Source organism: Drosophila ficusphila, unplaced genomic scaffold (assembly GCF_018152265.1).
Source record: "Drosophila ficusphila isolate 14025-0441.05 unplaced genomic scaffold, ASM1815226v1 contig_791, whole genome shotgun sequence".
NCBI lineage: Eukaryota > Metazoa > Arthropoda > Insecta > Diptera > Drosophilidae > Drosophila > Drosophila ficusphila.
This window is the reverse complement of record NW_025064737.1, coordinates 10,734,619-10,748,072: the sequence shown is the minus strand read 5'-3', so window position 1 is coordinate 10,748,072 and position 13,454 is coordinate 10,734,619. Positions and strand designations below refer to the sequence as shown.

Here is a 13,454-nt window from a genome sequence, read left to right as displayed (position 1 = left end):
AGTTCTAGTAGTTTTTGCTGCTTTAAAGTTCTGATGATCGTGTTTGTTATACCTGGTACTTGTTGTGTATAAGGGTATGCTGTATTAGATGAAACAGTTAAGGACGGAAGCACTCGCGACCACGTAAGGTAAGCAGGGCATGCTTATTTTAAAATGGTGCCACGCCCACTTTTACGTAACTTAAAAAGAACTCACGGTTTTCAAACAGAATTGGAAATAAACATGCAGATTATAATAATAAACAGCTGTTCTATTTTAAATGCTGCCTTACCCCTTCAAATTGTTTGTTAGAATAGGGGTATCTGATAGCCGAGGAAAACCACTTTGGCGATCCTTCCTATTCTGTTATAATGCTTGTTCACTATTACAACGACTGTTTTTTGCGATGACTGGCGAAATTCGGAGTTGTTTATCTCCCTAATAATGCTCTCCACGAAGCTCCAATAAAAGTTTACTCAGACAAATTGATAAGCCTCCAAAAGCTTTCAAAGATGACTCGTGCCTGCATTAATTAGAATTTTAAACATTGTACTATTGGACCGTGAGCGGTAAGTCTTTAAACCACTGTTAATAACGTCATAAATCTCTTCACATAAATCTGTTATTATTTTTTCAATGATGTTAATAAAATATATAGAAATCGTAAGTGAAGTAATTAACATAAATAAACATTTATTTGTTTATTAATTTGTTTTCATTATACAGTAATCAGTAATTGACTAGTCTAATCTTTTTCGAAGTATCCGCGATTCTCCAGCCAGGGCAGAAGTTCTCTGATTTGTTCTCCAAACACTGGATTCTTGAAGAGCTCATCTGTGTCTTCAATGCTTGAAAAATCGGAGAGCATGATTGGCAGAATTTCAGTGGCAAACTCAAAAGCTATTTATAAAAAAAACCAGAAATAGTGTTTGATTAAATTATCATCTCTTTTTGACCTACCCCAATGGCCGTATTTAAGTAAATCCAGTTGAAGATCCGTAAGGCTGGGCTTCTTTCCCTTGAATTTTAGTAGGTTCAGATTTTCGACCAGCTGATCGTGATAATACTTAACGAAGTAATCAAATCTTCTTGATTTTTCAGCCGGGGCAGTGAGCAGTAAACTGAAAAGATCATAAACAGCTGGTCCGTATTTTGCAGCGTGAAAATCACTGAAAAGCGAATCCTTCACATTCCCAAATGCATCGACTTGGATGAGTACATTGTTTGGCCAACAGGCTCCATTTAGGATGACATTGAAGGATGTTTTCAAATCCAGAGTGTTGGTATTTGCATTCACATACTTTTGAAATGATTTCTAGGAATGTTTTGAATTTACTTGAGGAGTATTTAGTTATATACCATTAATAGTACTTACCACCTTATCTTCATACTCTCCGGCGTTGTTTGATCGCAGACTCTCGTGAAATCGCAATTGGTACAAGCTCTTGAGTTCAGCAACCTCTTCCGCGGACTTCGGATACCCCCCAAGCTTTGGAAGCTCCCTAATCTTTCCGGAATTCAGCGCTATATAGGTAGCTGTCCCGGCATGATAAGCAGCCAGTTTCGAAAGTACTCCTTCCATTGCGGTTACGGACAAACCTTTCAGGCTATTCGCCACCGAATAACCCTTGTTTAGGATATACTCCAAATAGAGGTGGTTGGATTTTTGTTTTGCCTTGATGATTGGCGGGCTGAAGTGAAGGATCTTCCCTTCATTTTTATACAAGTCTTCTACAGCAGGTAATACGATCTCGTAAATGTGACTCTCCACAGAAAAATCTCCTTTGATCGGTACCTTCAAACCAACCGAAAGTGATTCTGGTGATTTGACTAGGTAACTCACTAGGCGTTTTTTGTTATCTGTGGTTATAATAGTTAGCGAAAAAAATAAAGAGGTAGGTACTCATATAATCTCTCACCTGCCACCAAAACCTGAAGTTGAACACAGAGTGCTGGTTGTGCTAATTGAACTTCCCACTTGCAACGAAAACTCTCGATTTTTCTAAACTCCGGAATATCCTGCTTCACTAAGCTCTCCAAATCCTTCACATCCAGCCAAGTCGGCAAAGACACATCTTGGGATAGCTGCGTTACCAGAATTCTGTTCGACATTCTCCTCCGTTCTCAATTGCAAACTGAACTTGGCCCGGCAATTTTACGGCTAGTAGGAAAACCCGGCAAGCTCTTTTCATACATGTGTACACAAGAATCGATAAGTGCGTAGATAGGGCATGTAGGTTATATGATTGAAATTTACGAACATGATTGCTGATTTTCAACTTATCTTAGATAAGTCAACTATTTTGCTCCAAATGAGAGCGGTAAGTTGTTTCCAACTATGCAGAGCACTTGCAGAATATTCTTGCAAAAGTTAAGTAGCTCAGGAACATCTGTTTTATATGCTCTATAATCCCATCCATCATCACCTAATATATATTGAATTCTGCCCTAATAGAGACCCGAAAATGTGTCGAAAAATGGCGCAAAATGTCAAGAATTGTAACAAAATTCAATTAATTTGTCATACCGATTCGACATACAAAGGGGAGGAATGCAATTGTCAATCTCAGTCGATGGATGATCACAGTGATTTTGTAAGGGAAGAAGTTAATAAGGCACACGTGTCATGATCTAAATATAATATTTAATATACTATGCTACTTTCTCACACAACAGGTGACGGAAAAATGAACTTATGGAGTTGAGATTGGAAGATATACTAGTATATCTCAGATAGCAAAGAGTTTACTAATGCGCTAATCGCCGACACGTGAGGCCTCTTTATTTTGGAAGGGTATGGGGCAACCCACCCCGATTGTTCTGCATATGGAAAGCGATCTAATTCGGCATGAAGTGTCACAAATTCGTCAAAACATATTGTCCACCAAACTACCAAAACAACAGCAACAAGGGGCGAAGTCAACCCTCAGGTAGAGGACCATTTTCCGACTTCCGCAACCGCCGTCCGTGCAATATCCGTTCCGAATTAATTTGGTCCTCGGATGAGGGGCGCTAATCTGTTGGCAATGGGCGTTGAACGCAAAAATTCCTTGGTATTTAGCCTGAAATGGGCAATCCCTCAAGTGTTACACTTGTTTCGGGGTGTTCGTTGGTTAGGGGTTGTTACAATTGACTTTGAATTGCTGCCCTCTTTTTTTTTTGACTCTCCCCCCGAGCGCATCAATTTATTAATAATAATTTCACGCTTTGTTTGCCTTGTCAAATTTTGTATAATAGTTTTCGGGTTCCGTTTAGGAAACCTTCCCGCTCTGTATGCAATGTGACTTCATTGAGGATACCCAAGAGGTCCTGGACATGTGTTTCCTCCCAGCAGCTGCAAGGATTCGCACGCAAATCACAATGCGGTTCGCTTTGGTTTACTATACTTTTTTTTGGTAACAAGTGCGGGTTGTGTTTAAGGGATTATCAGGTGTATGTTGGTGGTACTTTTGACTTTAAAGCCACCACCAAGTTAAGACTACTAATTTGTTTGTCCTTCAGTTTACCTAATTTGATTATGTCCCAAATGGGTTTCTATTCCTCTTTATTTCCCCCTTTCTTCTTGAAGCAACAATTTAAAAAATTCACTCTTAATACAGAAATAAAAACATTAGAAAGCTAAAATGGTTTAAAATACATATCCTAGGTTTAAAGATATGACATAAATTATCTATTGATTGAAAATATAAAAATCAGAAGTTTAGCAGTTATAAGCAATATTTATTATTGTTTTTAAAACAAACATTAAATTACGGATTAACATTCTTCATTAATTTCTATCTACATTTATGTTATAAATCAAAGCTGATTTGACTAGGGACTCCACGGTATTTCCAGGAATACCTCTCGTCATAATCACCTAAAGCCAGCCTGCTAGGCTTTAATTTTCTTTGTTCGAAGACTAGTTCCTCTGTATTCAGAGATCGAAAGAACCTTAGGTTAAACTATGGTTATAGGGCGATGCAAAGTCGCGTTGATATGCCGCCGCAGGATGCAAATGATGCGGATGGATTGCCGGCGGAGGCGCCTGATGGTGTCCATTCATGCTGCCATAGACATCCGATCGGGATTTGTGGGAATTCGATGGAGTACCGCTGAGCAGCTCCGCCATGAAGCCGATGTAGGTGATGGCCAGTCGAAGGGTTTCGATGCGGGAAAGCCGCTTTTCGTAGGCGAATGTGGGCACCTTGCGTCGCAGTTTGTCGAAGGCCTCGTTCAGATTAAACATCCGTCGGCGTTCGCGGATATTAGCAGCCCTTCTTTGTGCCATCGAGGCCACACGTCGACGGGTTTTCTTCGAGGAGCTGGAGGATCCGTTGGCCCTGCCATTTGTGGTTGGACGTTGTGGCACCAATGGAGTTACCTGCGATCTTTGCCACAGAGCTGTTTAATCAGAAATTTATATTTAATACCTTTTCAAAGAGATTTTCCTTTAAGGTACTCACACAAATCGGTGCAGGGAAATCCGGCGATGAGTTCTTGGTAAGGAACAATGGGAGGTGGTGGAGCCTCTTGACCCCAAAGCGGTTGGAAGGGAACCTCTGGCATATATGTGGGCTGGTCACTGGGATGCGGATGCTGCATGTTTGTCTGTCCGATTGGATTTGCTACTGCTACTGCAATTGGAAGACCTTGGGTCTGTTCTGCTTGGAAGACTGTGTTCCAATAAATTCTGATTGTCCGCACGGGCTGCTAAGTCAGCTCGGTTCTGCTTTCGAATTTGGCTTATTGGATTTTCCTCCCCGCCGGATGGCAGCATCTGCTTGGAGGCCATTTTGGATTGGCAACAGTTTGGCGCGCTCCGATTGGTCGTCCTTTTTTAAGGGTTGCTTAAGTAATCTTTGATGTTCCGGCATTCAAATTTTATAGAAGGAATATTTTCTAACATTTTTTTATGTAGATGTTATTTCTCAAAAGAATAATGCAAAACAGTAGATAAAATTAAAGACATGGTCAGGTTTATAAGAAATGCTTTTAAATCAATTTTTATTTTATAGGTACAAAAATAATTTAAAAAAAATCTAACGTACAAAATTTAATGAACCCAGCATAAATCTAAAGTTCGAAGTTGCACGGATGTTTAATATATATTTCAAGTTTATAGTTTGAATTTTATCTACAAGGATTTTAAGACTTTAGTCAATCACCAAACCCTCGAAACGGGTAAGCCGGTTATAAGCTTGGGGTTGCTGTATTGGAAAGTGCTGAAAGTGGTCTCAGTGCAGAAAGTGTTCTCAGAAACCTGCGACGCAAACCGCTACAGGAATTAAGCCGGTAGCAGATAAACATTAACTTCAAACAAGACCAGTTTAAAAATGTATTAATATCAATATCAGTATAAATAAACCCTTAAAATAAAATTTAATAATTTTGTTAAGTATTAGTGATTTTTGATCCTAGCAAAGCGCATTATGCCGGTATAGAATGACACTTGGATTTAAAGCTCCTAACTGTTGCGTGCATTTGTTTTTGTTTATAAATTCCTTTCCCAAAGGACTCTTCTCCGCATTCAGCTCTCCTGCTGAATGGGAATCCAGTGCAGCTGCGCGGATAAATTTGCCGGCTTCCCGCTCCCAATCGCAATGGGATTGTGACGCTGTGGAGATGAAGGCATTCCCCCAAACTTGTCAAGTATTTAGCCGCTCGGCAACAGGACAACGTCCGAGGTTTTGAATGGAATTCGCTGACAGACTGAGGTAAGCCTTTAACAGGCATTTGGAGGTCTGATTCCGCGGGGGGTTCCCCCTTGCCAGCGTTCGAGGGATTTCATTGTCGCTAAACTTTTCAATGGGGCTGATTGGAAAAGGGGTAAACACGTCTTCAACTTTCGGTTTGCATTCAAAAGTTCGCTTTTTATGGCTCCAAATGAGGTTTCCAGTTTATTTATTTAGTTCGTTTTGTGTTCTCCTCCGCCGGCGAAGCACTACTCAAGGGTGCTTCATTGTGTCAATAGCTTGAAATTGGATCTAAAGTGCCTCCGATACTGTCAAGCGGAGACAGACAGCTGCCTTCGAGTGTTCCCACTTCGATGGCTTAATCCAGTCACGGGCTCTCGATGTTCAAAGGCAGCGGATTCTGGTTGGAAATAGTTTTGAAATTTGCATTCATTTCTTTACCAGCCATTAGACGGAATCCGTTTGGCGCGGCCTTAAAGAACAAACAAAACTCCATCGTAATCTTTCGATTTGTGCCAGCAAAAGGGAATTCAAGTAAGAAGTAACAAGAAATGTCTGAGGCGATTTGTTTGTGTCTGCGACTGAGCACTCGCCATGATTTATGCCCTCTGTGATGGCAAACCCAGCCCGGCTTACATTATGAAAATGTAAAAATATGAAAATGTGGAAATTTGAATTTTGCTAACCCCCCATTTTACATTTCCCAGCGCCTTCTGCCATTTCTTAATTTTCCACGCAAGTGCATTTTATTTATTACGCAATTTGGGGATTTGTACTGGCAGCCGCAACTGTAAGCGACATGAAAGCGCTTAGATTCCGGAGCGGTAAACGAGGCATTAGCCCCAGTGGATTACTGGAGGCTAATACCACACAATGTTCCCGAGACGACAGCCGCAACGGGGCGTATGCGCAATATCCCCAGGTGCAATTCTTGCTGTCTGCCGAGTTAACTCAAAGTCGTTCCTTTAAACAGCAAATGAGAATTTATTAAAACTACATATATCTAATATTTAAAGGGATTCAAAGCAGAATAATGGTATCTTTAATTACTTAAATTCCTCTTTCTTAAATAATTTAAATTTTATAGATTTTTTTGATCGAAAATATAAAAACACATTTTTCTTTTACTCCTTACTTTCCGTTTGTGATTTGCAGTTTTTTGTACGTATTGAGACTTCTCTCAAAATATCTGAAAAAATTTAAATAGGTAAGGGAGTTCCTCAGTTAATTAAAGATTGTAGTAACCCGCAGAGGTGAAAGGTTTTCGAAATTTTCGGTAGTCATGGTAAGACATCGGTTGCTCAGTGCGATTCTACCCAGGGTTCAATCGCTGGGAAAATATCGATCCACATTTGTGCAGGGAACCCGCTTGGAGTATTTTTCTTATAGTTCTCAACGCAATCAGATGGAGGCTCCTCCGATTGTGGTGATGCACGACCTCAATCTCTCCTCGGCATCCTGGCAAAGTGTGGCGAGTCATCTAAGTCAGGAAGGACTTCGCCAGGTGATCACAGTGGATGCCCGAAATCACGGTCTAAGTCCTCACATTTCAGGGCACTCGCCATTGCACTTAGCTGCCGATGTACAAGCCCTGATGGGACATCAAAGCCTCAACAAGATTGTGGCTCTGGGACATGGAATGGGTGGACGGGCTATGATGACATTGGCTCTCACTCAGCCTCAGTTGGTGGAGCGGGTTATCCTGGTGGACATCACACCGGCTCCAGTGCCCAGCAATTTCTATCTTACTCGGCAGGTTTTCGAGATGATGATTGAAGTGGCACCCACTATTCCACCGAATCTCTCGCTCTCCGAAGGACGCATGTTCGTCCTGCCACTCTTCGAGAATATTGTGCAGGATTCCCACGAGCTCCGTCGAGTGATTCAAAATCTTCGCAAGCTGGAGGACGATTCTTTCGGCTGGTCGGTGAATCCGCAAGCGGTGCTCAGTTCTTGGGCGGAACTGATGATCGATTACGAGGCCACTTTGGGTGGACTGAGTCCCTTCATGGGCGAAGTGCTCCTCATCGCAGGTTCCCAGTCGGAGTTCGTTACCTCGTCCAGTATCTCTGTGATGCAGAGGTACTTCCCCAACACCGTGGTACAAATTCTCGACGGGGGACACTGTGTGTACGAGGATCAACCTGAGCAATTTGTGGAACTCGTAGTGGAGTTCACACAAGTCTGCTTAGTTTGCTAAGGAAACCATTCTTTGGTTCACCTTTTTAGGAGCACTCCCCTCTTCCCCGAAATTGAAAATTTTTACTCTCAGTGACTGAGTGCTAAAATTTCAGCATTCAATATACTCCGACGATAATTGCGCTGTCAGCACAATGGAAGCCGCAGGAAAAAAGAGCTGAATGGCGTGGCGATTTGTGGGGCTGCAGCCAAAATCGATGGGAAATCAACGTGGCAGCCAATCGAACCGATACCCGATACTGGATGTACGGGATACTCGATACTCGATACTTGAGGAGTCAGGTGCTCGAAGGAGCAAGGAAGATTGGCGCACAAAGGCCAATCCCTCAACCCGACAATTTGCCAATAAAGCAGCCGAAGGTGAGGCGAAATGCGAAGTGCGCCACAATGCGATACAATTTAGATTTATATGCTTTGTCTGATTTATTTGCATTGGACGTGTGGGCGATGGAGACGTCTGACTCTCTTTTGTGTCTGCCTCCAGTGGCTGTGCTTCAAAAGTCGATAATCTGTGCGCCGGAGAGTGGAGAGTGGTGAGTGGGGATTCCCCTTATCCTTGTTCTTCCTTCTTCGGCGTACTTTTCTGCTGAAATTGAGTCATGACTGAGATTTGAATGTGCACAAATGTACACGAGGACGCCTTGAATTTGTTTGCCCGAAAACCCCAGGTCCTGGCTCCTTTGTTCTGGCTTTAATGAGGATTACGTGAAATTTCATTATGCTGCGTAATAAATAAGTAGCAAGTCAAATAAACAGGCAGCAGCAAACATGCCACCCAACCACCCATCGACCCATCCACCCATCCACCCACACATTCCGCAAGTGCAGGGGAATGTATATGAACATTTCAAATGGATGTACGGACCGAAACCATATTAAAATTTAGACACGTACACGTTTTATTGCTTGTTATTTTGTGTGTGTGTGTTTGTGTGCGCCAGCTGCATAAACCCCAAAAGCTGGGGAACACAACCAGTCCACTCTTCTAGTTCCCTGCACAAATCGAGGATAACTATATGGGAGGTTCCACAGATGCTTTGACCTTTAATTTAGTAGCGAACCATGATCATCCTACTGTTGAGTTTGGGGTACATGTAGTTCACTGAGCTCATATGCCAACAAAAGAATTACTTTATATGATTATTTAATTATTATTTATTCATAGAACTAATAAACATACAAACATTGATTTCCACAATGAATTTTGATGAACACTAAAAAGTGTATATACATGAATTAAATCTAGGCTCCCCCAATTACATAATTAATTATGAATAAAATGATTACCAGATGTTGTTCAATAGAATGCAAGTTAAGCTCCGCGGGCAACTGATTATTCCATCTTCATGTAAGGCTACACCACGATTAACCCTTAATTGCACCCGTTCGATTGCAGCCTATAATTAATGCACGCATCTATCTCCATTAAGGGCGCATTACATTTTATGAATATTGATTCGCAGCGCCGCTCGAGCATTTCCATTAATTGGACTTTCGGAGGGGGTTGCTCCAGTAGCTGGGTATTGGATACTCCAATGAATAACCAATGCACCTTGCGAATCGTGTCAGTTTATTCAGGCGGATTGCTGGGCTGAGCTGCGTGTTTGCTTTTGCCTCGGCAGACAGCCAATTCATTAGCCCTTCCTTGGCTGCAAACGGATCGAAAGACAACATCGAAGGAGCATCTGCTGCACTGTGTTCACCGAGAAATGCTGATGAAGAGTCTCCATCTCCATCGCCACCTCAGTTTCCATCTTCCCAGCGAGGAGAACTCCAAATGCGACCCAGTCATATTCCCAAAGTGCAGCTCATATTCTCCGGACCAATTCCTTTGCTTTGCTGCGCTTTTGTCTTTTCAATTACGAACGGAGCTTCAAAGTCAAACTTTTGTGCAATTATCCTGCAAGACAATTTACCCTGTCTCGATTTTTATGAGCGCACAAAGTTTCGCTGGGGAATAAAGAACTTTTTGCGAGCAACAGTTTCCATTTCGCTGCGGCCCTTGTTGTTTTTTCCCTTCAAGACGGTTGATTTTTAATTTCATGTCGGCGGTTGCCAGCTTCTGCTGCTGTACTTCTGCGTTCTATGGTTCCAGAAGGGAGCATTTTTTGACGGGTTAAAGCGAAAGTTTAGTTTGGCAGCAAAGTAAAGCTGCAGGGAGACGCTGACCTAATGAGCTTTGGACAGCCACATCTTCGTTCCGATGAAATTGACACCCCGGCGGAGGGCTGCTAATGAAGGAGGGCTTCCGTCCAGGACACCGGATCCCAGACTCCCGTCTCCCGTATCTCGGATCCCGAGAACAGGACGATAAGGTCGGCGGACTTGGTCGTAAAGAGACGGTCGTAAAAGCGAATGGCGGGTGAAAATGTTGGGCGAGAACGACGGTAAGGGGTCCGTTTATCAGGATCCGGGTCCTGGTCCGGGATATTAATAAACATGTCCTCAGTGTCCACGCTCCGTTGGCAGGACATTATTCTTGGCCCCGTCACTTTTCGGGGTCTCCCGTTGTTGTGGGGTTAATGTGGTCGGTCATTAGTGGGGTAATTGGCAGCTAATTGGCTTGATGAGTGCCCGGCTCCTTGATTGGCCTCCTTTGACTCTCGTCTCCGAATAATTTGGGCTCAGGTTACAGATCTATTGAGGACTTCGCCGGGAGTCTCTTAAATTGATTCCAGGCTCTTAGCCGCACTCCCTTCGTCGTGGAAATTTAATCAAACTTTGCTGATTAAAGTGAAAATGCGCAGAAATTATGAATCAATTTTCCGCGAACGGCGAGCGAAGTGCAAAGTCATCAGTGAACTGCAAGAGTGGTTGGCTGTGTTCAGTGGTGCCAACCAGTATTAGCCGCCAATCACGGAAATTTGCATAGTTCCCCGGTGATTTCAACCGTGGCTATAGACTATAGACCGCCGATGGCAAAAATAGGTCACTTCCATCGAAAGGTAATGATGGTGAAGTGCAGTAATATTGCATTTTTGTTTGCTTATTAATACATATTCAGGCAATGAATTCCGCATAATTGAATCAAATTATTCCAGCGGCACTGATATTATTTTAACAGTTTTGTTGCTACTGAATAATTGGAATTTCAGTTTGCACATGTGTGCACACTGTAACTGTTGGTTTTTCCGATTATTTTCTTGACGGTATTTAATTTGGATACAAAAATATTTCAATGTGTGGTGGGGATATATTTTTCTGTTTTAATCATAATTGTTCAGAAAATTCTTTTACTGTGAAATGTATTTTATGAACAGCTACGTTTTACGATTTCCACAAATATTAAATGTTGTATTCATTTTTGAAATAAGAAGCCAAAACCCAAAAGTAGGCGACTGTTTAAGCTTTCAATAAATCTCTGGGCCGGAGCTCAGTTTATTTTTATACTCCTAGTCTCTTGGATGTTATCAAAGATTTCAGTAGTTTTTTATATTCAAAAGAAATCGGTTCGTGTTTGATCAGCAGTAAAGGCCAGACAACCAGGATTTTACGAATATTTTTACCCGAAATGGATAAGACGTCAGCCAGTGTGGTGTATGCCAATCCCTTTCACGCTCAAAATTGCTCCGGCGATCAGCAGCTGGAGCCACAGCCACATCCACATCCTTATCCACATCATCATCATCATCATCAGCAGCAGCTCTTCCACTCCAACTACACGGTCACATCCTCTTCCGTTTCGGTTTCCGTTTCCGGGGTCGGATCTAACCTCAATGCCCAGCAGAGTCCCCGTGCTGCGTACAGTGATCTCTACCGCTTCGAGGACGGTGGCGGCGATGCCTGCGGATCCCTGCTCGTGGACGCCGACCACTTCTGCGATGGGGAGGAGTCCCAACTGGCGGTCAGCCCCTCCTCCTCCACCGAAGCCAGTGCTTCACCGGACAACTCGGGGGACTCGCTCAACTTGGATCCCGAACTGGTCAACGATCTGCAGCTGAATCTGGCTGGAGTGCTGGAGCAGGAGGACCTGGCCGAACGGGGACATCACCTGGACGATCTGACCGAGGAGGGAGCCATGGAGCAGAACGAGTCCTACCGTTCCGGGAGCTCACCCTACATGGTATTTCCACGCACCGCAGCCACTTTCGTACCCCGAATCTCGCTTCCCCCGCACTGTCCCTACTTGAATGTGGGTCAGGAGCAGTACATCATCCAGCCGGACACGATCTTCGTGCTGGGCATGCGACTCAACGTGACCAAGAACGACATCATCACGTACTTCGGGAAGCTGGGAGTGATCAAGATGGACGAGGCAACGAACAAGCCGAAGATCTTCGTCTACAAGAACAAGATGACGGGTCGTTCGAAGGGCGAGGCGACCATCACCTATGTGGATCCCTTCTCCGCCCAGGCGGCCATCAATTGCCTGGGCGGAGCCAAGTTCATGGGACAAACGCTGAGTGTCCTGCCCGCCTACTTGTCCACTCGGAGGGGCAGTGTGCGGTACAGCTATCCGCGGGATCTGAGCACCGCCGATCAGCAGCGTCGCCAGCGGGCGCAGAAATGGAAGCCGGCGGTGGACAACTGGGTGTGCATGCTCTGCCGGAACAGCAACTTCGTCTGGCGCTCCCACTGCAACAGGTGTCAGGCCAGCAAGCTGATTGCCGTTCGCAATCCGGCGGAAGGATCGCCGGGAGCAACTAGCGTCCATCGCTTTCAGCCGCACAAGGACGATTGGCCCTGCGCCTTCTGTCTGAATCTGAACTTTTGGTATCGCGTCAAGTGCAACCGATGCCACGCCCCGCGGGACGAGGAGCCGCCCAGCTCGGACTCGGATCAGGATCCCTGGGAACTGGTGGTCAATCCGCCCTGCGACGATTAGAAGCGCCTCGTCCGAGTTTATCGTCCCATCCATCAAGCCGCATCCTGTTTGTGTCCGTATGCGTACCCGTTGCCCGTTTGTGTGTCCATGCCTGTTTACGTACGTGTCTGTTGACTTTTCACTGTCCTGTATCCTGCATCCAGCATTCTGTATCCCGCATACTGCATCTTGCATCCAGCATCCCGCATCCAACTCCTCTTCCCTTACAAATTTCAAGTGAATCGATTCCCAACCGACCGATGAGCTACGAATCTCATCCACCAAAACCAAACCAAAACCCAAAAAAAAAAAAAAACAGAAAAAAAAAGGAAATGCAAGCTGAAAGAGCCCCAAAATTCCCGTTAATGTCTGTCCTGGAATAGCATTTTGAAGCCATAGTTTATCCCCGCCGAAGGAGCCTCTGCCCGATGACCACCGAGATTGTGGGACAATGCAGCTTGCTGAATGGTAATCCACTTAATCCGGGCAACTGAATACTTTGCCCAGGCACAAAAGGCAACCGGACCCACCTGGCGAGCTCTAAACGTTTAATGAATTTATTTACCTGCCCGACGCCCGCAGTCAGTGGCTCATTGGCTCTCCGAACTCCCCCTCCCCACCTCCCTCCCTCCCTCCCTGCACTGAAAATCGAAGTATATGTTCGTGTAAAGTCCAAATTGTTTAATAAAATTTGCCTTCTTTTCAAATGTTGTATTAAGTTTGTTAAAGAAAAAGTTTAGGAATATTATAATTGGCATTTATTTACAAAAATATTAATATAGAAATTGTGCAACGCT

General features: G+C 43.9%; 4 protein-coding genes across 4 annotated transcripts; 2 read left to right on the top strand and 2 right to left on the bottom strand.

Moving 5' to 3' along the window:
• Window positions 1-652: 652 nt before the first annotated feature.
• On the bottom strand, window positions 653-2,388 carry LOC108102006. The gene is made up of 4 exons (XM_017206604.2): window positions 1,899-2,388; window positions 1,355-1,839; window positions 940-1,294; window positions 653-879 (listed from the first exon to the last, which is right to left on the bottom strand). The coding sequence occupies exons 1-4, from the start codon at window positions 2,089-2,091 to the stop codon at window positions 725-727; spliced, it is 1,188 nt and encodes a 395-aa protein (XP_017062093.1). The 5' UTR covers window positions 2,092-2,388; the 3' UTR covers window positions 653-724.
• Window positions 2,389-3,688: 1,300 nt separating this feature from the next.
• LOC108102009 (protein Fer3) lies at window positions 3,689-4,664 on the bottom strand. The gene is made up of 2 exons (XM_017206607.2): window positions 4,425-4,664; window positions 3,689-4,362 (listed from the first exon to the last, which is right to left on the bottom strand). Exons 1-2 carry the CDS (start codon window positions 4,561-4,563, stop codon window positions 3,914-3,916), a joined length of 588 nt encoding a protein of 195 aa, XP_017062096.1. The 5' UTR covers window positions 4,564-4,664; the 3' UTR covers window positions 3,689-3,913.
• A 2,140-nt stretch (window positions 4,665-6,804) lies between these two features.
• On the top strand, window positions 6,805-8,255 carry LOC108102007 (protein ABHD11). The gene is made up of 2 exons (XM_017206605.1): window positions 6,805-6,861; window positions 6,915-8,255. The coding sequence occupies exon 2, from the start codon at window positions 6,937-6,939 to the stop codon at window positions 7,852-7,854; it is 918 nt and encodes a 305-aa protein (XP_017062094.1). The 5' UTR covers window positions 6,805-6,861; window positions 6,915-6,936; the 3' UTR covers window positions 7,855-8,255.
• Window positions 8,256-11,230: 2,975 nt separating this feature from the next.
• Window positions 11,231-13,454, top strand: LOC108102083. The gene has a single exon (XM_017206735.2). The coding sequence runs from the start codon at window positions 11,365-11,367 to the stop codon at window positions 12,676-12,678; it is 1,314 nt and encodes a 437-aa protein (XP_017062224.1). The 5' UTR covers window positions 11,231-11,364; the 3' UTR covers window positions 12,679-13,454.